Source organism: Trachinotus anak, unplaced genomic scaffold (assembly GCF_046630095.1).
Source record: "Trachinotus anak isolate AG129_WGS33_773 ecotype Australia unplaced genomic scaffold, CSIRO_AGI_Tana_v1 ptg000004l, whole genome shotgun sequence".
In the NCBI taxonomy this organism is placed as follows: domain Eukaryota; kingdom Metazoa; phylum Chordata; class Actinopteri; order Carangiformes; family Carangidae; genus Trachinotus; species Trachinotus anak.
Genome location: NW_027273855.1, coordinates 15,834,798 through 15,860,187, shown reverse-complemented (window position 1 = coordinate 15,860,187; position 25,390 = coordinate 15,834,798). Strand labels below are relative to the sequence as shown.

Below are 25,390 nucleotides of genomic sequence, written 5' to 3'. Positions count from 1 at the left end.
GGCTGAAGGGTGAGCCTAGACCTGTGAAAGTCTATGACCATCTCCTTGGTCTTGGCGGTGTTCAGAAGGAGGCAGTTCTTGTTGCTCCATTAACTGAAGGACATCGTCAGATCCCTGTGCTCCCCTTCCTTTTTTTGTATTTAAAGTTCGCCATATACAGGGTGAACAGGAACTGAGCCATATCAGTCCCCTGTGGAGCCCCAGGACTGTCTCTGAGACAGAGTTACCCAGCCTGACGTACTGTGGATGTACTGTGTAGATGTGTGCGTATATGTGTGGTCCTCTTCATAGGTCTAATTGTGCCACAAAGGGTACATTATCTCTCTGGCAATTAATGATGAGTTTAATGTTGTCAGCAACCTAACAGGTCTCATGAGCATGTCTCATTATTTACAACAGCCTGGAGGCAATGGACACACGCACAAGGACACACACACACACACACACTTACACAAGCTACTATTGAGTTAATCTATCTAAAGTTATTAAGAGCCAGTCATTGGCATTTGGAAGATTTCCTGTTGGCTCGATCCAACTACCTGCAAAAACATTTCCACCTATAAAGGAAAGCAACCCTCTCACACACACTTCTAGATATGACTGTCTCTCATTTTGTAGGACTTGGGCCTGCACCTGCATCATTATCCTCATCAGTCTCTTATCTTTCTCTTCCTTCCCTTTTACTCCCTCTACATTCAGCTCCTCCAGTCTTCTGCTCCTTACTGAAGGGAGGAGGAAAGTGTCTCAACACACAGCAGGAGGCTCAAACAGCATAAGGCCATATCAGGGCTTGCTCACCTGGGTGCAAAATATGCACACAGACCACACACACACACACACACACACACACACACACACACACACACACACACACACACACACACACACACACAAGCACCAGCAATACGCATATAAATATGTGCACAAAAACAACCTCCAGCGTCCCTGGTGTCCCCATATGGCAAAAAGAACCTTTCCTTTGATGTGGATAAAAGGGTTAATATGTTCCAACAAAGGGCTGTACCCTAGAGCACAGCAAACTTTACCTATTGTGTGTATGTGTGAATGTGTGTGAGTTAAGATTGAAATGATTCGCCTCAGCACAGCGGGCTATGTTAAATCCCTGGCGCAGCAGTGTACTAAAGTGGCAGGTTCAGACAGTGTGTGTCTCCGTGTGTGCACGCAAATCTGAATGTGCCGAACCTTTTGCGTTGCACCACAAGGCTCTGAAATGTACGGTAAATTGGACATCAAACCCTTCAATACTGCAGACACTTTTTCTACTTGAAAATGATCACAGCAGTCAGTTTGATGACCACAGGGACAAAATAATGAATGAACAAAAACATCCCTAAAATGCTGCAGCTTGCTGAAGCCTAAGCTTTTGATTTTTGTGGGAAGTTATTTAACTCAGCAAGGAGGCAGTTGGGATTTGGATAGATGCATGGAAAAAAGGCAGAAAAACAGTTGGGTTTGCTGAACAAAAACAGTGAATACTGTGAATACTGTGTGTTGGTGTGAATAGGATAAACCTGTAGATCAAAAAGTATTGCATGATCAAATATGATGTCAAGCCTATAGTTCAGCATCATATTAGTGAAACATTTTAGTGAATAGAGACAACTCTTGAAGTTAGATTCAAGCCCTATCCCTGCATCTATTCAAAAATGATCTGCCTAAATGGATTTGGAAATTTGCAGGTGGAAAGATGTCTATGTTAAGTTAGGGCCTGTTACACAATGAAATGTTGTTAAAACAGTGGTTATATCTACATTAATGCCTAAAAAAACGTTTCTAACCAAGATACTGTTAATGTTAGTTCACCTGCAAATCAACGATTTCTTATTACTGGAAGCACTAACTTCATAAAAAAAAAAAACAGTCCACAGTGAAACTCGATTTATGATGTTATTGCTGTTCACTCTAGTTTCACTTCCTAAAATTCCCGTTGACAACTCTAATTATACAAATAACTACTCCTGGTAATATATCCTGGTGAATGTGTGTCCCATGAGAGCTTGACTACAGGTATTTATGACCCAGTTGAAGTTTGGGTATGAAATAACAGATTTTGGAAAGACAGATCAGTAAATTTTAAGTCTCCAGTGTGACAGTCACTTCCTGCCCCAAGCTAAAGTAAAAGACATTAGCCTTATCTACTGCTGCAGACTGCCTTCCCCTCTTAGCTGGCAGACTCACACTACATTAAACTACCATCTGGAGTTAAACACATAATGCTAATCCATATGCATAAGTGTACACTCATTTAGAAGTAAACAGAAACTAACCTAAACACCAACAGGCGCACACCCACAGATGTGAATACACACATAATTCTACAGCACCTGCATGTGGTACATGGAAAGTAGTCCATGCATTTGCAGTAAACAGCTGTGTCCCGAAGATTTGACCTGGATTAATAGAGGTTAGCAATTGAATTTTTAAATGGAATTTGGAAGAATTTGGAAGAGATGAAATTTTTTGTGGGCAACCGGAGATGGAGACTATATTATAGACACCTGAGAGGAGTAGAGACTCCTAGGTAAAGAAGGGAACCATGCTACAGTAGTAGGGAGGAGGTAAGGATTATCACGTGTGCCATCTTGATGAAAATGTCCTTATGAACAGTCCAAAATACAGACCAACATACAAACATTCCCCAAACCACATTACGTCGGAATATTTATGCCACTCACTTCCTTGAAATTCCTAAAAAAAAAACTATACATTTTAAAGAATCCTCAACCAATTTAGCATCAACTCCTATAACATTGTCAGACTCATGATGGTCAGTTTAAAGAAAAGTATCTGAACCGACAGCAGAACCAGCGATGTCATCTTTTTTTTATTTCATGCATTTTTCTTCTTTGTCAAAACCTGGTTTAATAACATTATCCAAATACCGTTTGGTCGGAGATTCAAGTGTATTATGCTAAGAGCAGCTAAAATACCCTCAAAGCACTCAATCAGGTATGAAAAGCAGGCTACAGAGGTCTGGTAAGAGTCCACAGCTTCAGAGTTTTTAATTTCCAAAACTGTAATCCTCAGCCCTGACCAAGTTACATCACTAAGATAACAAACAGATTTGTGTATCTTTAAAATGTTAAAATGTAATTGTATAGATTCTTGTGGTTAAATCAATAAACATGTCATTGTGACCCTCCAGCCACTTTTTTTTTTTTTACAACTGTGAACCACCAGCAAATGTATTTTAAAAAAATATTTTCTTCAAGTAACCCTGACCCTGGCCAGAACCCCAGTCACTTAAATTTATCAATGATTTTCAAATCACCATAAGACGATAAAACAATAAGAGACAAAGAAAGAAAAGACTCACATCTTTGTTGGTGACGTCTGCTTGCACCAGAGTCCCATTCAGGCACGGCTCCACATAATGCAATTCCTCATTATACTGGAAGAATATATGAGGAATCATTAAAGAAATAATAGTAATAACTTTAAATGTGATGTATATGTAAAATGTGATAAATCCAAAGAAGTTAGAAACTTCACTCATCTTGATGAAAAGCACACACACATATGCACACATTGTACAAAAACAATGTACTCAGTGCCTGCCATTCTGTGATAATACTCACCATTTAATGCATGAGTATAAATTAGACTTCAAAGGCCAAGAAAGAGAATGGAAGTGTGTTTTTCCACAGCCAGTAATTTTGCCCTAATCTGTGTAGGTACACACGTCTGTCTATCATCACTCCATCCTTGTGTGTGTGTGTATGTGTGTGTTGTAGCATGAAAAAAAAATTCTGACTGCAAATACTTCAGACAAAATCCACAACAACTTTGACACTTATGTGAGTCTTCTAAGGTAAAATAGTAAAAGTAGCACAAATAAAAAGACGAAAGAAGAAACAGATGAGTCAAAATGACACATCCTTTTTAAAGAGTTTGGGGAAAACAATATGTTTCTGCCTGATTGTCTAAATCCTCTTTTTCTCTATTTTTCAAAAGAATAAATTTCAAAATAACATGATTAGGATATCAAATGATAATGAAGACTTTGTTCTGTGGAGAAAGAGAATGGAGGCTGGCAAAGTGACTAGCTACATTTTTGATGTGAAATAGCATCAGACACACACATGTGGAAGTGCATCGTCACACACATACACGCACACATATACACATACACACTTAGGGAGTTTCATCAGACTGAGATGTGATAACAATGGTTTGGGTGCCGGAGGCGGGATCCAATCACAACTGTCTCTTTTGCAATTCAAATCTTCATTCAGCTGACTGCTAATTGGTTGTGAGCGTGACAGAAGAGAAAGCTGATTCGTTCCAGCATTTCCTCTGATCTGAGGAGGAGAGGATATGGGCTTGTGTTGTGTGTGTGTGTGTGTGTGTGTGTGTGTGTGTGTGTGTGTGTGTGTGAGTCTAAAAAATCATAGAGGTTAAGTAGTTTATGTACTCCCCTTACAGCTGTGTGTGCATCTGTGTGGACTTACAGCAATGATGTTGAAAAAGTCGTCGTCTCCAAGAGTGTCCAGTATGGAGGAGACAGTCTGTCTGGCAATGGTCAGCCTGAGGCCTTTCATGCTGCCACTGACATCCACCAGGATCACCACGTCTTTTGGTGAGGTGGCAGCCTGGATGTACCACTTCCGGTTACGACAGTCAAAAGCTATGACCCCGTGTTCATCCGGCTTCCATTTGATTCCTTGAAGAGCATCACACGTCAAAGATAAACGATGAATTGCAATAATGCTGGAGTTGCATCATTTGTATGGAAGGGAAACAAACCATTACCTTGGCAGTACCAGGAAAAAGGTGGCCGGGAAATTTGTTTTTTGAGCCCTAAAGGCTTTCTGCCAAAACACAATGCTTTTTCTGTCACAACAGAAATTTTTCTAAAACATTCATCATCTGCTTTTTAAAACTACCTCTGCCTCTATGCTATTTTTAGAGATTCTGTTTACCCACATTGCAGAAATACACATTTTCTCACTTACTTTTAGTGTTATCTAGCCATGCAAATAGTGATTTGAGATTTCTGCTGACACCCCAGTACAATGGAAGTATATTTGTATTGCTCAAAACACTGAAAATTTGACAGTAACATTTCTCTCACCCTGCTAGCCTCCAGTCTCTAGCTGTCAGTCACTAAAGGTTCCCACACACCCCTCATTCCGCTTTAGGGAGACAGCGACTTAATTACAAACACACACATAGCCACTACCCAACATTGATTCAACCTATAAAAACAAACAAAAAACACACATACAAATTTACCTGGGTATTGCCTGAAAAAGCCTTTGGCACTGCCGAAGTACTGCCATATGAGCGATGGGTCTCTCTCAAAGTTATCTACAAAGACCTTATTCAAGGCCTCAGACCAGTATACTCCGTTGACAATTGCAGAGTCTGAGGAACAAAGGGAAAAAATGAGGGGACAAAGACAAGTGTGGGGAAGAGCAAAGAGGCACTATTTGACTAAAAAGGTTAACATTGTTTTACAGATATTCACTACTGCCTGTTCATTCAGTCATATCATAACACACACTGCACCCTCACAGATCACTATCAGGACCTATTCATTACACAGAGATACAGGCAAGTGTGAGCAGAAACACTGTGAAAAAGATGGGAACAGAGAAAAAAGAATGAGAGAGATAAAAAAAAAAAAAAGAATAGAAATAGGAGGGACTGCAGACTGTATTCTGCCCAATAAATGCATAAATATTTGGTCAAAATTGAGTTGGGTTAGGGTTAGACCCGTCTCTGACTTCGTGAAATCCATTTTATATCAAGTGAAAACAGCATTTTAAATTAAGTACAAAACAGAGCTAAAACACAGTACCTGCACCTGGGCTGTGTAGTTACTGCATTTTCTAGCTTTGCATTTGCTGCTCAGTCTGTAGTAACAGCACTGAAGTATTATATAGCCTGTACTTGTCACATTTAAAGCAGTTGCTATCATAGATAGCCTGGTAAGCCAACAAGACAGCTAAAGAAATCTAGATCATGTTGAGACAATTACAGCTAGGCTTAGCTAAAACTAACTTTACTCATTGGTTTTTTTTTTATTAGCTGATGTCTGTAAAGGGAAAATATCCATTATGATGAAGTGACATCTTGGTAATTGAGACAACTAAAAGACACAACTAAATGGAGAAACACACACACACACACACACACAGATAAACTCCTCTTAAAGCTAGCTAGCTTAGCAGAGCTCAGGCAGGCTGCCATTTCAGCTTTTGACTGCAGGGGAATTCACACACTTTGGTGTGGTTAACATTAAGGTATCACATATTTCAATGTATTAAATTGTAAATTAATTTGTCAAATTGATTTCAATCAAAATATCAACTGTCCATCACCTAGAAAAACAGAGACACAACATTTCAATTCTAAGTTTATTTTCTTAAACAAACTTGTTAAAATGGACAAGAAAGTTGCAAAAACCCATTTTGCTGGCAGATACTGACAATTTCCTCTTGGATTTCACAAAGATCATGGAAGTATTATAGGGCAATCATTTTTTGTGGTCAAATCTGAAAAGGTATTAAACAAAGGCATTACAGCTTCTGTATATGTATGTACCACTTTGTTTTTTTACTGCAGTGTTTCTGTAGTTACTGCTCTCTACCTTTTTAGGACAGTGTTAATGTGTGTGAATATGTAACATACAATATGTGTCTCCGCAAGTATGCCTGTATGAATCTGCACAATATGTGCTATGGCCATTGCTTATAATTCTATCCAAACCGATAATATATGGTAAGGCATATCCAATTAGTTGAGCTTCTCTTCAGTTTACAGGCGAGAATGAGTGGTTAGCAACCAGACAGCCAAGCTTATTACAGCTACTTACTACCACAATTTAGCTTGGTTCAGAAGTGGGGCGGGGGAAATGGAAGCAGAGAAGGATGAGCAGACAGACGGACACAATCATACAGTGAGACAGATACACAAAAGCCTTTAGAAAGAGATAGAAAAGACAGCCGGGAAGGCAGACAGAAAGGCAGGCAGAAAATTACTGAGAGACAGACAGACAGACAAGTACCTAATGGACAGAGAAAAGAAAAGCAGATAGCAGATTTCCCATCATCTCCTATGCTGGCAACATTGTTCTGCTGTCAACAGTCATGCCAATAGGCCATGATTGAATTAGTCTTTTGGAAGCTAGCACACTAAAGCCCTCACTTGATAGTAAACACCTATCCACCTCTATGGAGTGGAGCAGAGAAGAAGCTGGATTTGATCCAGCCTCCATTTACACAACAATACAGTCACTTCTGGTGCAGTTTGAGTGTCTATTACAATCTGAACTCATCATGATGAGGGAGAAAGTATGGGCTCTAGTTTCCCCCTAAACTGTCATTTAAATTCATATCAACGAATGCACTCCTTAATTCAATCTGATCAAAGGAGCTCCCATGATTCTGTATTCACATGTGCACGTGTACTCGGATTAAAAAGTAGAACTGGCTAGGTGCCCACTGCACCAGCCTGAGTGATCTGAGCTGAAATCAACTTCACTTTATTAGGTTACTTATGATGATTAAGAGGGGATGGTTTTAACAAGAAGACAGAGGAAGCACGAGCAGAAATAGGAGAGAGGTGAGAAGCAATGGATGTGTATGTGTGTGCATTTTACAGAGTATAAATGTAAGTATATAGGCATTAGAGAGTATCAACCTGCTGCAAATATGTGCATGGCTTCACTGCATCTATGGTACACGAGCCTGTCATTTAGCCTCATATAGTATGATTGTGGGAGTTCTGTTTTTGTTGTGATGTAACTTTGGAAGATGGATGTTTGATGTGATGCTTTCCTCTTACGATTAATCTCTGGGGGCACAGAGCTTTCTGCTATCATGGACTCAACCTCCAATTCATCACCTATGCCACGAAACCATTTATGAAGTGCACAGGCTACAGCCAATTCTTTAGCAGCATACAGAACAGGTGCAGATGACAGTGATTTCCCAGTGCACACGAAGAAAAGTTTATTTCTGTGAGACCACAGTGTTTGCACGGGAATTCGAAAAATAAATAAATAAATAAATATGAACATGTACCAGCAAAGAATTACTAATGCTAGTACTACAATGGCCAATCAGAAAATTTCAGTGTAGATTATTTGTAGATCATGTTCTAACAATAATGAAATAGTCCTACTGTTTGCTACCATGATAACTTTCCAGAGTTGTATAAGTTATTATTCTGTCTTTCATTATCATGATTTGCTGAGCAGTGTTTGGGAATCTGATAAGCATTTACGCTGTAAATCCGTGGATGTATCGCTCAAACTGGTTTTCATCCTCTCAACACCCACACTAATACAACACCTTGTGTTTTTCAGTGCAGTGCTATTTTCTCTCTGAACACCTGCTAACTTCTTGGCTGAAACGTGAGAGTGTTAATTACATGTCAGTGCTACAGCACTGAGGCAAAGACACATTCCTTGTTCACTACCAACAATACTGTGGTGATAGATAAGCAAACTTTTGCAAATTCATTCCAAAGGAGAAAAGGAGAACAATTTAAGTAGGAATGTTTTCAAATGTTTTAAAGAATCGTTCACAAACTGCTTCCTTGCCCAAAGCCAAGCCTCTCAGACTCCTTTTGCAGAGCAGTAAGTTTGCCCGCCAACAAGCTCCCTGAAGTCCCAGCCAATACATCCATGTTATCACTGCCAGTGAACAAAGCCTGCAGATCTAAAACTCTTAAAGCTGTGTGTGTGTGTGTGTGTGTGTGTGTGTGTGTGTGTGTGTGTGTGTGTGTGTGTGTGTGTGTGTGTGTGTGTGTGTGTGTGTTTGTTTGTTTGTTTGTTTGTTTGTGTATGTGTGTGTGTACTTGTAAGTGCTACATAGTGAAGACCAAAAATGAGTACTTTCCTAAGAAAGTGAGGACATTTTGGCCAATCCTCACTTTCTGACATACCTTTAAAGGACTTTTTGAGGGTTAGACTTGGTTTTAGGGTTAGGTTTAGAATTAGGTTTGGGTTAGGGTTTGGCATTCAGTTGTGATGATTAGGGTTTGGGTAAGGGGCTAGGGAATGCATTATGTCAATGTGTGGCCTCACAAATATAGGAGTACAAGTAGGAGTGTGTGTGTGTTCTACTCATTTGCCTGTGAATCAAATCAAAATGACTCTTCCTCTCTCTGTATCGGTCTGCCTGCCTGCCAACCTCACTCTCCTCGCACTTTCATTCAATTCCTTTCCATTTCATTCACTCTCCTCCTGTCACTCTCGTTTGCTCTTTCTCTTTTTTCTACCTGGCTGTAATTAATCTGTTGCTCAGACCTTCCATCAGTCTGACTTAACCTACTTTCTTTCTCATTTACTTTCTCCTTCTTTTCCCCACTCTCTCTCTCTCTCTCCATATAATTTCTTTGCCTGCGGTGGCTGGGTTAAGCCGACATGACATTCACTCTGTCCACTGAGCATTGTACAAGGCTGTGACTTCATTGGTTGGACTTGGGTGGATGGTAAATTAGCAGAAAGTCTGATTATTTAACTGCTAATTAAGTCAGTGTGCAGTAGAGATGATCCAAAGAGTTACAGTTAATGAACTCAAATCCTCCTCCGGACACAGGCGTACATCTATGTGCAGCAGCACACATACTAACTGTTGTACTGATTTCTGTTCATTTTTAGACCGGGCTTTCAATTATCCAAATTAGAGAACAAAAGCTCAGATGTACATGATATTTTTATGGTGATGGTGTTAAACCTTTAAACCTTTTCTGCACAGTTGTATGTTTGCCACCTTTATTGTAAATTATCGGTTGTGAACATACCTTTGTTGTACATGTTGGTGGGTACCTGGACCACGCTGAGGCTGAGGTTCACCGACAGGTTGTTAAAGTGGTCATTGGGTTGCAGGATGAATTCTCCTCCGAGCTCTACACTGTTCCCCTCCTCATCCACCTCATTGATCAGCACTGCATTGAAATATTCATACTGGAGAAAAGAAAAAAGAAATGGGATTACATATAGGAGTATTTTACCGAATAGTTCAATACCTCAATCACAATTGTATATCTCAGACTCAACATATTCAGCCTGGGGAATTGTGTTATCACTGTATAGGATGACTGGGTCACTTAAATGCTGAGTCAGAGAGTACTGACGTTTGCGTACCGATGTAACCTGAATCCCTGGATCATCCCATACGTGCATGTTGCTATAGTGGAAAGCTGCTGAGTTAACACATCTCTCCTCAGCCTCCACACACTCCCTTCCAAGGTAGATGCTGCATGTGCTGCTCTGCCTCCACTGTATTTTTAGGACTGCGCATACTGGGAAGACTATTAATAAATCATAGAGCTAGATAAATATAGACCACATGGCTCCCTGCATCCCAAAGGCTCTGAAGTCTGAGCTACCACACAGGGGCACAGCCTACAAAGGCTACAGCCAATGCAGAACAAAAGACGACAAAGAGATGCAGATGTGCAATTGAAAAGAAAATTTGGCATTTTAGACTAAAAACCCAAAGGCATGAATGTTTTTGTCTGTTGTAAATGAGCTACACATACAGCTACAGTAAAATAAGACCCTAAACCGATGCCAATACAGGCTGAAACAAAGTTGATCATGACTTTAGGTGTCATCTACCTGTATGTATGTTCATCTTTTGGATTTCAGTGTTGGAAAAACAGGCTACTGTTGTGGTCAGTGCTTCATTGCAGAGGCACAGTACAGTGCAGTTCACATTTACTAATTTCACCTATAAAACAGTTTGTAAAACAGTAAGAAGTAAAGGCTGTGTAGCAACTTTCAGGTTATATGAGTGTGGCTCAAAACTCTTTTCTCATATTAAACTTATTTTACCTTGATGGCATCTGAAATCTGAACCAGATGTCAATTCACCACAATGAAATAATGAAATAACAATGAAGTAATAATGAATACATAATTGTTCTCCACCACACAATCTCAGTTATACAGTTGGTAAGGATAAAAGAGTGTCCAATCTTTTGACTGGTACTGTATGTGCTTTTACTCTTTAACTTTTACTCTTCCCTGAATAAAAAAATCTTTAACGACTCTCACTGTTAGTAGCAACAGCAGCAGCACCAGTTCAATGCCTACTGCAGGTGAATGGTGGTGATTACATGGCTCAAGGCCACACTGATTTCTCTTGTAATGATCAAGAGAATAGGGTTTGAAAAGGGCCTCTGAAAAGAATGAATTGCCATTTTCAAGTGTCCAATACAAAACCTTGGTACATGTGTTATCATTCAGAGGGGGACAGATACTTTTTGGACTTTGATTTTTGGTTGGGACTGAAACGGCTGTAGGTCTAAGCTCAGAGTGGATTTGTGCAGAGAAAACAGCATAGAGCACACATTTAAAAGTCACCATACCTTGCCTATTCGTCACCAAATGATCCTGACACAAGCTGCTAGACCTCAAACATATTTTGCTGTCCTAACAGTTATTCTACTCTATATTCCTTAAGCAGCGCTCACCCCACCACCCTACCTTCTCTATTCTTGCACCAGTAACCTTCATTTGGGCTAAATCTTTTCAGCTCCTCCTGAGGAACACCATCATCCCCTCAGCCCGGTGCAAAACACAGATAAAGCCATCAATTAGGCTGGCAAACGCAGTGCCTATCAGTGTAATTAATCAGGCCTGATTAGGCTTATTAGCCCTTTATCAAAGGGAACACTGCCATTTCAAGGTGAGGGAGCACAGTGTTGCATATTTCCACCTATACTTTCTTTCTTGTTATTTACTTGGGTTGTCATATGTGGGTGTGAGCATAAAACTTAAAATATGTTTTCAAAAGAACTACTCTCTTATTTTTTTTTTTTATTATCCTTCACTTTACACATTTTTTTCACTCAGTTATGCAAAAAAATAATTCTCATCTTATTATGAGTGAGCTTCAGTAGACAAACAAATGATAGAACTTCATACAATGCAAGTCAGTGCAGGACATGGGTTTCTTTATTCAGCATCTGTATGCAACTCACTTTTGAGTTTTGACCCACCAATTGTGAAACTCTGATCTACATTGACCTTTACAATGTTTTGGGATACCGGCCATTTTCTGCAACCAGTATGGTGCCTACTTTTTCACTGCAACACGGTGAACGGAATCCAAATTAGTTGACTTTGACAAGGACTTTTTTAAGTGAGTTTTGCTGTGTTGATTTGGGGAACCACTTCACCACTTATACATTTAGGAATAGAAAAAAAACGAACAACCAAGAAAGCGAGAGGAAATTTTCTAAATTTATGTAAAAGGCATTCTTTAAACCTGACTGGTCAGCTCTGACTGTGAATCTTTCAGTAAGCAAATATCTATTTAAAAAGCACTTTTCAAAACAAAAGTAAAAGTACTTCTCAATAAGCACATTTAGCATAAAATATCAAGGAGTCAGGATAGTGACAAACACAAGAGCAACAAAATACAACAACAACAAAAAAAACATCAACATAAAAGCAAAACATCCGCAAAACATCCTCAGCTTTTGCTGTCTAAGAGAAGAAGAGGAGAGAAAGTCACTGAAAATGAGCGACTAGCTTTTTTTATATTGGAGCATTTAGGAACTAAACAGCCAGAGATTTCCCTCAGGAGTTGGTAGAGACCAAAAACAGAACTAAAAGATAGAGTGAATGTTGGACTTCATTCATCCTGTGAACACAAACACACTTCCAAATGAATGCTAACATTGCCTCACATCAGCTGGAGGTGTGAACAGGCAACTCTTTGGCAACAAGTTTGCCATGTTTTCTTTAAAGGGTACAACATGCCAGTATTGCATTCACAGTCTTATTTCATTGAGCATAACATCTTCTGAAACTTTTGTAATTTTCTTTACTACACAAGCACCTTGAGGCTCCTTAGATCTTGGCTGCAGTACCACTTAAACAGTGATCAAAAAGCTGTTGCCCTTGACACGAGAAATGGTGCAGTGGCATAAAATCTGGTGAGGTTGCAGGAACGACAACCTTCAGGTGGTGTGAGACTCTGGCGCAGTTTCTCATGCCAGAGAATTGCTTACATGTCCTCTTAACCTATCTCTTGCTTCCACTGTACCTGACCTCTCCTCCTCTGGCAACTGTTTCTCTATTCCCTGCCAAAGAGGGCCATAGTATCCAGAGCCATTCAACCTGATTATCACCTTCAGGACCTCTTTAAGTCTCTCTCAGTATGATGCGCTTCAGTCCAAAGAAATCCAAAAAACAAAAGCCACATGCAGAGGATAAATGAAGGACAAGCAACATTTCAACATTTCTTTCATTCATCACTTAATTCATTCAATTTTTTCAGTTAATTTTGAGCCAAAAAATATTCATTCTTTTCAAATACTTTTAACACTTTTAACAAGCACAAAAATTACCTCCCTGCAAATGGTATAATGAGTAAAACGGAGCAACTGTAGAAAGAGTTTTCCCTGAGTCTTAGTCAGACACATTGTTGCAGAGGGACTTATAAAGCAAATGGTTCTCACTTGGCAGCAGAGAACCCAGATTTGACTTCAACTAGGATAAACTAGGATACTTAAAAAAAAACTGGGAGCTTACTTTACACAAAACGTACACACAGATGCACACACTGTGACACACGGTACACAGAGGCTTAGCCAACTGCACCTGCGGACGACAAGGCCCCATTGTGTCTTCACTCTGTTCTCTTTCTGCCATTGAGTTCGTACCTGTTCTATCATTCTCTCTTTAATTTCCTCCGTCTCATCCCCCCCAACCTGATTTATCCCCTTTTCCTTTTCTGGCTCAGCCTGTTTCTTTCTACCCATTGTTCACTGGCGGGGCTGTATGCAATCCTCATCAAGTTCCTTACCACCTTCTCTCTCTTGCCGGTATTCAGCTCCCATGTGCTCTCTTGTGCATGCAGCTCTCATTGGCAAGGCTTGGCTCCTATCAGCTTTATCTGTGAGACCACTGCTGCAATTGCCAGGTTGCCTCTGTCTAGAGCTCCCTTCTGTCTGTTTGCCGTGCTCCCTCTTCCCTCCCTGATAGCTGGAATAAGAAAATAAGATAAATCTCAATCTCTAAATAACAGTGATTTCCAACACCTGTTGCTCACACACACACACACAAACACACACACACACACACACACACACACACAAAGAACAAAGATTTTATAATGGCAATGACTATCTCAGGATCCAAGACAGACAACAAGTCACTAATGACTTCATTAAGAGAAACAATTTAAGTTGTGCAGATGGAAGTGTCTTGAAAGACAGTGAGAGAAAAGGCAAAGACAAGAAAAAAAGGCCACCAGAGGCATTAGCTGTTTAAAGCATAGGGAATGTAAAATAAAGTAAAAAGTAGAACAAACAATGGTTAATGAGTCTGCTAATTTACTTATTTAAATTCACAGGATGTGGGCTTTAATTTTGATTAGAATTGCTCCCATCAGCTTTTGAGTTTCAATCGTGTAGGAGTGTGTGTGTGGGTGTGTAAATGGAGGCAGAGGCAAACCATAGTGTGCATGTGTAGATTTGTGCACGCACCCGAGCATCACTTGAAGTTGTCTGTGTACAGCAGGGGTGGAAATGTGTGTGTGTGTGTGTGTGTGTGTGTGTGTGTCCAAGTGTGGGTGTATGTGCTGAGTAAGTCAATTATGCCATTCCAGCATTACAGTCAAGGAGTGCCCAGTGCCACTAATGCAGTCCCTGATCATGGTGTTAACAACCTGATCTTTAACGCTGGAGTGCATTACGCTAAGAGATTGCACATGTACCAGCAGCACCCACTCACTCAGTGTGGGACAGACACAGAGGGAGAGGAGGAGGGTGGAGGTAAATGGTGGACCATATTTCACTTTCATACATCACCGTTTCAACACATAAACCAAAAGAATGGATATATTCATGGTGTAATATGTTACATGTTACAGCAAACTGTTACTACTGAATTGACTTTGATATGGTAGATGAGTGTATCTTCTATAACGATGAGGAGATAAATCAATTATAAATTAAATATGATAGCATTTTCTGCCTGACTCTCGGGGACTTACTGTCTATTGGGTGTACACTGATATTTTCAATATATTGTTTTTGGCTTTGTTTATTTCCTGTAAGTCTGTATGCCACATTTATACTTTGGAAATTCTTATTTTTTTTTTTAACTTTTATAATATCAGTCTATATAAATTAAAAAAAAACAAATACTATGTATTCATTCACATTCTTAAGTGTTTAAAAAGATTATCAAAGGTATGTCATATTTTAGGTCTAAACTAAACTAATTTTTTTGTGCAGCCACGTTTTTGCTTTAACCCATAATGAAAATAATTACACAACAGCATTCCCACAAGTCATTGCTGTGAATCTCCAGCATCGACTGTTTACTGTTAATACAGAAATAAAATTCATAAATAGTTTTATTATGGTGGCTTCATTATTTCATTTACTTATCTAGGTGATGCACTTCATTAAATGAAAGATGTGCGATACTCACTGTCATAACAGTAACAGTCTAATCTCATTAGGGTTTTTTAATCACCATTATTTATCTTTTAAAAATCTCTTCTCTGTCTTTTGTGTGTTGGTTATTGTATGTTAATGTTTTCTTGAATATTCTCCTTTATGTTCATTTTAATAATTTTATATGTGAAGCACTTTGAGATTGTCAATTTTATCCTAACAATATCTCTAAACTTACTTTATCTTTGATTCATTTTTTAGATTTCTTTTAAAGTTTAGTTGTAGGTAAAACACCTGAACAGGGCCTAAGGGAATTATATTGTATAAATAAACCTGTTTCAGTCCTTCTGTGAACTTTACATTTGACAGAATCTTTTTGCGAGTGCTAAGTGAGACTTGTGCAGAGACGTATTACAGAGATACATACACTTAATGCTGACTTTAATACTGCTGTTTCCCTTCAATCACTGAGTTCAGTGGCTTGTTTCAAGCTGTTGCACGATTGTGCTGAGTGATGTCATTAATGTAAGCTGCTAGTGTATAACTTATTTATTGTATGCTGCATTTTTTGTGCAATTTTTTAAAATATAGCCTTAGTTATAATGGAGAAAATAGTGTATGGCAGAAATACACACTGAATTAAAAGTGTACAATCAAGAGCCCTATTTAACATATGAAGTAGCACCTGTGCAGTTTAGACTGGGTGCAAATGCACGACCCACATGCATATGCTCACATACAAATAAAAACACCCACTGTTGATTTTGATGAATGCTCTTGCAGCAGAGAGCGCAACAATGAGTCACGAGCCTCAAGGGGCAAAGAGAGACAGCGAGACAGAGAGGAGGGCATGGGGTGGGGGTGGGGGTTGGGAGGGTGGTGGTGTTAAGTGTGACGCTCCACCCTCTGGTGTTCACTTTCAACTCTCATCTCCACTTAAACTCTACTCTTTTCCTTACCCTCCTCCCCACCCTCTTTCTCCACGCTTGGGAAAGGGGAAGGCACCAATCCCTGAGTGTGGAAATGTGAGTGGAAAACAACCAGGGGGCATGGATACAGGTAATCAGAGAGTAAACAAGACAGCAGATTGAGTAAATAACTTGGAGGTAAGGGCAAGTATGGGTTCATATTATGTGCTTAAAATCCTTCTTCGTGCATCTTACAATTTGCGTTCACTCACTCTGAAAAAACATGTCTAAAATTCTGTAGCAGACACGTGTCACTGTAATGATCATTACACACCTTAAAAACTATTCTGCTGTGTGTGTGAGAACAAAACAATATCAGTGTCATGGACTGTAATCAATGCATCATTGCTTTTTTTGTGATTAAAAAATTACTGCAAAGTTGTGAATATGAACAGTGACACAAAGTAGCATGTTGATAAAAACAAGTGAAATGCTAGTTAAGCTTTATCCAGCAGATCTTGTCTTCTCTGTCCAAAAGGGAAATTAATATTTCACTTGATAACTGCGTACTTATCTCCCCAGACTCTCTCTAGACTCTGAATTGTGAAGAGAGACTGCACTGAAAGTCATGTAAATGCTCTTACCTGCCATTTCAGGTTTTTTGTGTGTGATTTATATAAAGTCCAGCAGTCTGATTGTGAGCTGTGTGATGCACTGGGTTGCACCATGACTCTTTGATTTCCAGGTTCAAATCAGGTTAGTTTTGTGAAAAGTGCAGTGTTGGTGGTTTTGGTTTTATTGCATATTAGTTAATCTAATGACAAACTAGCAAATACTATAAAAGGTTATGTGCAGAAATCTTTGTTTTTCACCTTTCAAAGACTTTTAATTAGTTTTGTTCTGATTCTTGCTTGACAAAAACTCTGATATAAGCACCGATGAAAAAATGATGAGCTAGTAAGGACAGTGTGCAGGAAGCTGTTTCTTTTTTATCTCTTAGGTTCATAAATGAACTGAAACTGATTCATTTAAGATTTCTAAAGGCTTGTCAAAGTCAGTGATTCTAGGTAGCACGTCTGTGGGGAACTCAACTCTGAACTTTTCTCTCCGAGGTTTGTAGATAAATGTACCTTGAAATGCTTTGTGCCTGCAGGCGAGATGTAATATGTGTTTGGATAAGGAAGAAGCACTGTGAATGTGTAAGTGTGTGTGATATATTTATGCGTGATATGTCGGGCTGTCAAGGCCGACTCTTGAATAAATGGTTTAAAACCCCTGTCTTTGCATCACTGGCCATGCATGCGACAGTGAACCAGAGGATACTCCGGGTACACAGCCACAGTCACTCAGGTCAAGTAATTTTTGCTAGTAATGTGATGAGCACATTGGCAAACTAACAGGCATGTGGCCACCTCTCTGCACTATGTTAATACCCTACACAGGGGAGTACGAGAACAAAAGTGCCAAAAATAAATAAATAAATAAGATTAAGCATTGCTCTCCCACTGCTCCCACCAGACTGGGGCTACATTTTCAGTCAGTATCGGGCTTGGCAATTGGCTGTTTGTTTTCAACCTCCAAGGAAGGATTTCATTGGCTGCAGAGGGCATAGGAGACTGCTCTCTGCTTTCCTATTTACAGTACATGAGCATTGCGGGTAAAAGAACGAGGGAGGAAAATCACAGCAGATTACCGTGCCAATTTCACATGGAAGCAGAAGAGCTCTGGAAAGGATAGATAAGGAAATTCCTATCAAACAGCTGCCAGCCAAATATGTATCCAATAGCAAAAAAAAAAAAAACAACACACAAACATTTTATAATAAACCCCGAATAGTGATGGAGGAGGTTTCACCCCACAGTGTGGATGTGGTATTTTTAGCGCAGCTGGTGATAATTACCATCTATTCACCACGTTCTGCAGTAAAAAGCACTATTAGAAATGCCACCATCAGAGCTGTGCAGATACAAACACACACACACACACACCTATACAGGTGTACACATACTCAAAAAAATGTATGCATATTCACGTGCATGTAAACAGCAGCAAAAAAAAAACAAAACAAAACAAAAAAAAAAACAGCCACTGCAGTTTATGATTGCAACCAAAGAATGCTCAAACATTTCATTTTATGCTCTGGCAATTCAAAATGCAATTACCAGAGAAAAATTAATGGCTGTGACATAATTTGCCAAGAGGTACTGAAAAACCTGCTTAACTAAGGATAAATACCAACGCACACACTCATATACACACAGACACAGAGATACATACACCTGCCAACATGGACACACTAACATGGATGTAGAACAATAGCTTATTATCACTTGTTATTATTACCATGATGACTGAGCTAGTGAAGCGGGTATTCATTTGTGACAGATGCCGGAGCACGATGTGAAACCTCCCACATTTGAACAGGGACTTATTTTGCATTTTGTCTGTGACTATCAAGAACTTTCAATACATCTCTCACAAAAACTGGATGCAAGTAGTTCTGCAACTCCTTTATTTCTCATCAATTAAAAATTAAAAAGCATCTATGTTTCTTTTACCATTCTGTGCTGTTAATGATGGTTAATGATTGTTTGAGGGGTGATCCGGAGTGTGACTGTAGTCATGATGATGGCCAAGGTGATGATGAGTTTACTATGCTGTCAAGGGTTAAAACTGATCTTTTGGGGTATGAATATTTTCTCATAGTATTACTGAAGGACCCACAGTTAAGAAGGTCTAAATTTGTGATGAATGCTGATATGAGTATGGCTAATGAAAACCTGTAAGTCCTATAGGCTCTCTGGTTTGATGTCATATTTTTTGCTCTGGATACCTAACCCACCAACTATGAGTTGGCATCTTCCTGGTTTAAAAATTAGGCTCTGGAATGAGGTAACAATGGGTCACACACCAACTGTATCTCTAATTATGTTAATCTATGATTAAAGTAGATGCTATTACTGTGGTCACACACCATGCCAACAAGCATCTGGCAGGTAAACATGATTGTCATTAACATGTTCATTTTTCTCCTACTTTATCTCTCTCTCCTTCCTCTTTCTCTTTCCCTTCCTTTTCCTTCTTTTGATTATTTCCCATTCCCACTTTTTGGCATATTACAGCCACAATATATTCTAGTACAGAGGTATTTTGGCTTGATAGTGGTATCTCACTCTGTTCTAGATGTTGTGAATCCATACATGATCAGCCATTATGAGCTCTGTACCTGTGTCATTAGAGCCAAAACAAAGGGACACTCACTTTTCTGGGCTCATCCCATCGCCGCCAAGTAATTACTGGCATAAAGCACCGCTGTGAGCCCACACAGTGTTGCTGCCCCTCAAGCAGCATATGAAAACACCAACATGCAGAGAAGCGTCCACAAGTGACACATACATGCAGAGGTCCACAAGAAAACCTTCAAAGATAAATACTGGACAAATACACGTACATATCTACGAAGGCAGTTTTTTTAAATAGGAAAATTGCACTTGTGCATCAACAAAAACACACACATGCACAAGTACAGCTCTATACTGAGTACAGTGCTGTATAAAGCCTGTAGTGAACAATATATACATATACATACATGTATATGTGTGTGTGTGTGTGTGTGTGTGTGTGTGTGTGTGTGTGTGTGTGCTATATATATCAGGTGACAAGGACTTATAAAAGTACAAAAAAAATAATTTAGAATGAAATGTTACAGTTTTCTTTTCTGGCTAATCTCCTGGTGTACCTGTCGATTCAGTTTGTGATATAATATACAGTAGGTACAAAAGTGTGAGACCACTTTTTGCTGTCAGACCTCTGTACATTTTCCAGAATGTTGTTCAAACCAAGAGTTCAAACCCCCCATCTTTTTCAAAAAATGACACTGTGAGACTGTGGTGCACTGTGCTCTAAATTGGGATCTCATATCTTTCAGTGCAAAACTGTGAGTCTTGACAAGAGCACCTACTGATTCTTAGGAGTTTAAACTCTATGTTAAGTACAGTAGCTTATTCTTTTCTTACATCAAACACCACTGTAGCTGCACTTCAAGTATCTCTATAGGCCGGCAACTAATGGTTGTTTTCATTATAAATTACTTTCCTGATTAATTGATTAATTGCTTGGTCCAAGAAAATGTTGGAAATTTATGATAAATACTTATCAAATATTCCCAGTCCCAGGGTGGCATCTCAAACTGTCTTGTTTTGTACAACAAACAAAAAAAACAAACAACAAAGATATTCCTTTTACAATGATATAAAACTGACAAAAAGCAGTGTATCCTCACATTAGCAAAGTTAGAAACAGAGAATGGTTGTCTCAGTGAATTAATTTTCTGTTGATCAACAGTTCTCTGTGTTAAATAATAAATATTATACACCATCCAAACCCAAATAGGCCCACAAATGCCAGGTTGTGCTCCTCTTGAAGCATGGTTAAAGAGTTAGTGGAATTTTCCTTTAAGCACAGAGGAGGAAATTACAGGGGATGTGGAGAATCAAGCAGATGACCAAAAAAAGAAGAAAGGAAAGGGGCACTATGAGAGAGGGATTCAGAGCTGGACAGCAGTGAGTGGTTAAATTTAGTAATTGATCCTCCTTAATGACCCATGACAGCAGAAAACCACAGGGCATTCACTGTAATGCCTTAAAGAGCTGACAGAGTAAACACATACTCACCGCCACAGGCGCAGACACAGGCACAGGCACACATAACACACACCACAGAGTTTAAAAGTAGTTTAGCAGCAAATTCTCCCCAAGTCAGCTTAGCATCATATTTCCTCTTTAAAACTCAAGTTTCTGTTGTTGCTCCTCCTACTTTAATAAATTCTGCTCTGAGATGTGCTCGATGCGCAACAAACTCAGGCGAAAACATCACCAGTGCACACAACCACACACATATTCCTCTATTCTCTCTCTCTCTGGCTCACACACACACACACACACACACACACACACACACACACACACACACACATACACACACAGGCACAAAATACAAAGCTGCACTCTAAAAATTAAAGCCGCTCAAATGGATTTGAGGCAGAACCATGAGAGCAGAGGCTGAGTTTGGGGGTGTGTATGCAGATATGATTAGCTGAATGCATTTGCCCAAGTCTGCAGAACTGAGGGTGGAACTCCCAGGGAATAGTTTAAAATGTGTTGAGTTTTTTGACTAAGACTATGACAGTGATATAATACCATAAATAATTCATGATTTATGTTTCAGACTCAAAATTTGTTTGTCACAGAGTAAATTCTGGCATAAAAACATGAGGATTAATTACTTCACCTCTGACAAACTAGATAAGAAGCTTCCCACATACAATTCAATCTCCACTTAATATTATTATACATCTGTAGGCACAACCATGATGCCTTAAATGAGTGGTAGATTTATTCTACTGAGATTGAGGATTAGGACTACAATACCCCAGGGTTTCTCCCTAAATATTAAACTCTTCTCATGTAGTGGAGTTTGTTCAAACTAGTCTAAACAAAACAGAGCATGACTTAGCAGCACTGTAACAGGAAAAAACTCACTCCTGTGAGTTTTGAACTTCTGAGTGAGTTTTGAAACTGTGCCTCTTCAGTTTCCACCTTTTGCTACCAAAATAGAGGAAAAATCTGGGTAAAGACCAGCGTACACCAAGACCTCATATCTACTATTGATTGGTTTCCCATTTGGATACAAACATTGTGTGTGTGTAGCAGGGGGGTATAACACTATTATCACAATGTCATAATAGCTTATATATATATATACATTTTCAGTATTTGGACATAAAGCAACTTATAAAATTACTCTTAAGGGGTAAATTTCTGTTAATTTCTGAATTTTCCAAATTTCTGTTCCGTTTCTATCCTCTCGTTTGCACCATTTAAATCCAGTACTCTCTGTCGTGATCTGTTCAGACCTCCAGGCTTGCCACCAATCTCCAGGTTGTTCCCCTGAGATGTTTCACCTGTGTGGTTGTTTCCCTGCTCGCCCTTCAAAAGGGCTGCATCTGTGACGCTGGGCTCACTGGTGACCACCTGTTTGGGCAGCTCCAGACTTTGCTGTCATGCCCCTATTCGACCTCCGGAGAAATCCAGTCTTTACTGCCCGCTCGAATTCTGCAGTGGTTCTGCCTTCGCCGGCACCCTTTGGAAGGGACCTGCCTGTCTGTCCGGCCTCTTGGCTGTCCTCCAGAGCTGCCCAGTCTGTCTGCCCGGCCTGTCTCCAGCACCATTTCTCAGTTCTGCCCCTGAGCCGTCCGCCCAAGGGCCAGACAATGGCACAGCAAGAACCCTCGAGGGCTGAGCATAGGATGACTGGATAGCTGTTCCCTTGAGTTCCTCACCTCCTTTCCTCAGAGCTCCCTAGAAAGAAGCATAGGCCACGGAGACATTGATCCCTCAAGCTGCCCAGCTCCACAGAGACCCAGGTTCCCAGCAGCCAGTCCAAACCACAGACCCAGGTCTCCAGCTAACAGTCCAAGCCTCAGCACGCATCAGTCCCAGTCGATGTCTTGTCTGTTCCTGAGTCGTATGCCCTGGCTGATGCATCACCTGTTCCAGCATTGGGGGGCCAGCCAACATCCCATCTGTTACTGAGTCGACCGCCCTAGGTGACACTTCATCTGTTCCAGTGTTTGGGGTTCTGGTTGTTTCTGATCTGTTTCTCGTCTCGAGTTTGTGCCTGAGTTGACCACCCTGGTCAAGGTCTTGCCTGTTTCAGCATCAAGGGTTTTGATCCTGATGTGTTTCACCTGTACCCGACTATCCCTGCCTGCCTTGTGTATTAAAATGTCTTCCCCTCAATCTATTGTCAGTTTGTCTGTGTCTCGTTGTGCCTGTTCAGTTTCCCCAGTTTTTCCTCGTGGTTCTGTTCAGTTGATGTTTTTTCGTGCTTTTTTACATTTTGAATTCATTGCCATCTCAGTTTGGGTTTTATTTTTATTTTTCCCATTCTTCGTTTTAAAAAAAATAAAAAATAAAAACAATAATAATAATAATGATAATAATAATGAACTGATTTAGTCCAACCTAAAAGTCTGCTTTTGGGTCCTGAAAACCTTCACTCCCTGACACTCTGACTAGATTGCTAGATGCTAATAGTTATTTATCCAATATCAGGTAACACGGAGGTTTCCTTCTTGGGATATATAATATTTATTTTCCACTCACTGCTTTTGAAATTTGTGCAGTTTATGGCATAAAAACAAATCCATATGATGTCCTTACAATATGCGTGTTTGTAGACTCGTCTGCCGCTGTGAGACTGTGACTATTTGACAGCATGACAGTGACAGACCGAGACATATGCTGACAAAATGATTATAGAGAGATGTGGACTAACACACTTTTAAAAGACTGTTAAGCCCAGTCAAGTGCAACAGACTACAGAACAATATTCTTAATGCTTCTCCCTGTTTCTCCTCTGTTGTGTTTACAGAGGCCCTTGTCATTCACTGGGCCTTTTTTCTTTTTTTCCACTGAGGACCAATCTCAGAAGCACACTGGCTTCCGTCGGATTAATTATTTTCAGCATGAATTAATGAGCGTACACGAACGGAGAATAAACATGTTGATTGTGATGGTGGTTGTGTGGTCAGAATATACTGCAGAAGCAGAGGACACACATACACATACCTGTAGGTTTGGATCCTCCTCGTGCTGTAGATGGGCTTCCTCTGCCGCTTCCACCAGTCTCTACAGGAGGAGAGCAGAGGAGAGATATAATAGCTTTAGCACAAAAGTGAATTGATTAGTGGGTCAAAAAAATAATAGGCAGAGAAACATCCATACAGAAAGTAGCTTTACAACTGGCTTATAAGTACCCCTTAGCACAAGCCCTGAGGACACACACATACACAGAGACACATACAGACACAGATAGCAGACAGACATTTGGCCATCTTGTGAAAAGAGGCTATTTTCCTAAATGGTTCAGCAGTAAAGGTAATGACTGCCTCGGGTTCTTTGGACACTACCACAACAAACTCCATCATCAGTTCATGCTGTTTTACACATGCACTCTGTCTCTCTCTCATGCACTCAACAACACGCATACACAAACACACAAACACACACACACACACAGACACTCTATCATCACCCTCTTGCTGCTACCGTCTGCTGTGTGTGCCCGTAGGGTGGTGCGGGTATCTGTGTGCCTGTGAGTCAACGTTATGCTCGCTCTCTCGCTCTCTCGCTCTCTCTCTCTCTCTCTCTCTCTCTCATGGGAAGAATCATCTTTTGAAAATAGCTTTTTGTCAAAAGCAGGCAACATGATGTCACTGTCATCATTCTCCAATGAAAGACAATCTTGGAGAAATTTAAGTTGCACAGTCCCTTTTAAATCAAACTTGCTTTATGGCTGCCTTTCTTTGTGCAGTGGCAACCAGGGGAGAGAAATATTACAGCATAATAAGAACTCAAATCCAATATTCAGACTCTTGTTACAGTGAATGGATGGTTAGCTTGAGAAGACTGTACAGAAAGATGGACGTGGCGAGGTGTGACATCAGCCATTGGTTTGAATTCTTCTAACAGTCAAAAACCAAAGGATGTCGAGTTTCTAATGGTATAAAACAGCAAAAATCAGGAAACCCCCACTACTAAGACACAGCCGATGAATGTTGGCAGTATTGCTTGATGAATCACTTGTTGTTGATTCATTTTTCTTGCTTCTCTAATTGATTTCAGCATTAGTGAAGATGTGTGCATATGTGGGAGTTTGTGTTTCGTATGTGAGACATAGTCTTGTTGCCCCAGAGGGAGATCTGTTTTCACAGCTTGTACTTGTATTCCACACAGAAACATACATATATGCAGTACACAATACTTGGTCACATGTACACAGACACATGCCACATGTATCCCAACCCATGCTTTACATGTGTATGCGCGCTCACACAGATGTGCCCAGATCCTTTTAATAAACAGTGTCAACGAGGCAGTTTGTTCAGGGCTGTTTGTGCAGAAAGTACAACACCCCCGCCAAAACAAGCTCTTCTCCATTTTAAAGCTCTGTATCCACAACCAAAAAGCAGCAATGTGAAGACCTGACTGAGGCTGTGATTAATGTTATTTGCTATCATGAGT

At 39.9% G+C, this 25,390-nt stretch overlaps 1 protein-coding gene across 4 annotated transcripts in view; it reads right to left on the bottom strand.

Moving 5' to 3' along the window:
* Nucleotides 1-25,390, bottom strand: part of cacna2d3a (calcium channel, voltage-dependent, alpha 2/delta subunit 3a) — a 112,243-nt gene that overhangs the window by 53,271 nt on the left and 33,582 nt on the right. For 3 of the 4 annotated variants that reach the window (XM_071476368.1, XM_071476366.1, XM_071476367.1), the window contains exons 4-8: nt 23,936-23,995; nt 9,778-9,940; nt 5,257-5,388; nt 4,473-4,684; nt 3,338-3,412 (exon numbers count right to left, since the gene is read on the bottom strand). In XM_071476368.1, coding sequence (XP_071332469.1) covers nt 3,338-3,412; nt 4,473-4,684; nt 5,257-5,388; nt 9,778-9,940; nt 23,936-23,995 — 642 coding nt within the window. Of the gene's footprint in view, nt 1-3,337; nt 3,413-4,472; nt 4,685-5,256; nt 5,389-9,777; nt 9,941-13,796; nt 13,929-23,935; nt 23,996-25,390 lie in introns of those variants that run through there. The other variant, XM_071476369.1, reaches the window with a different exon arrangement.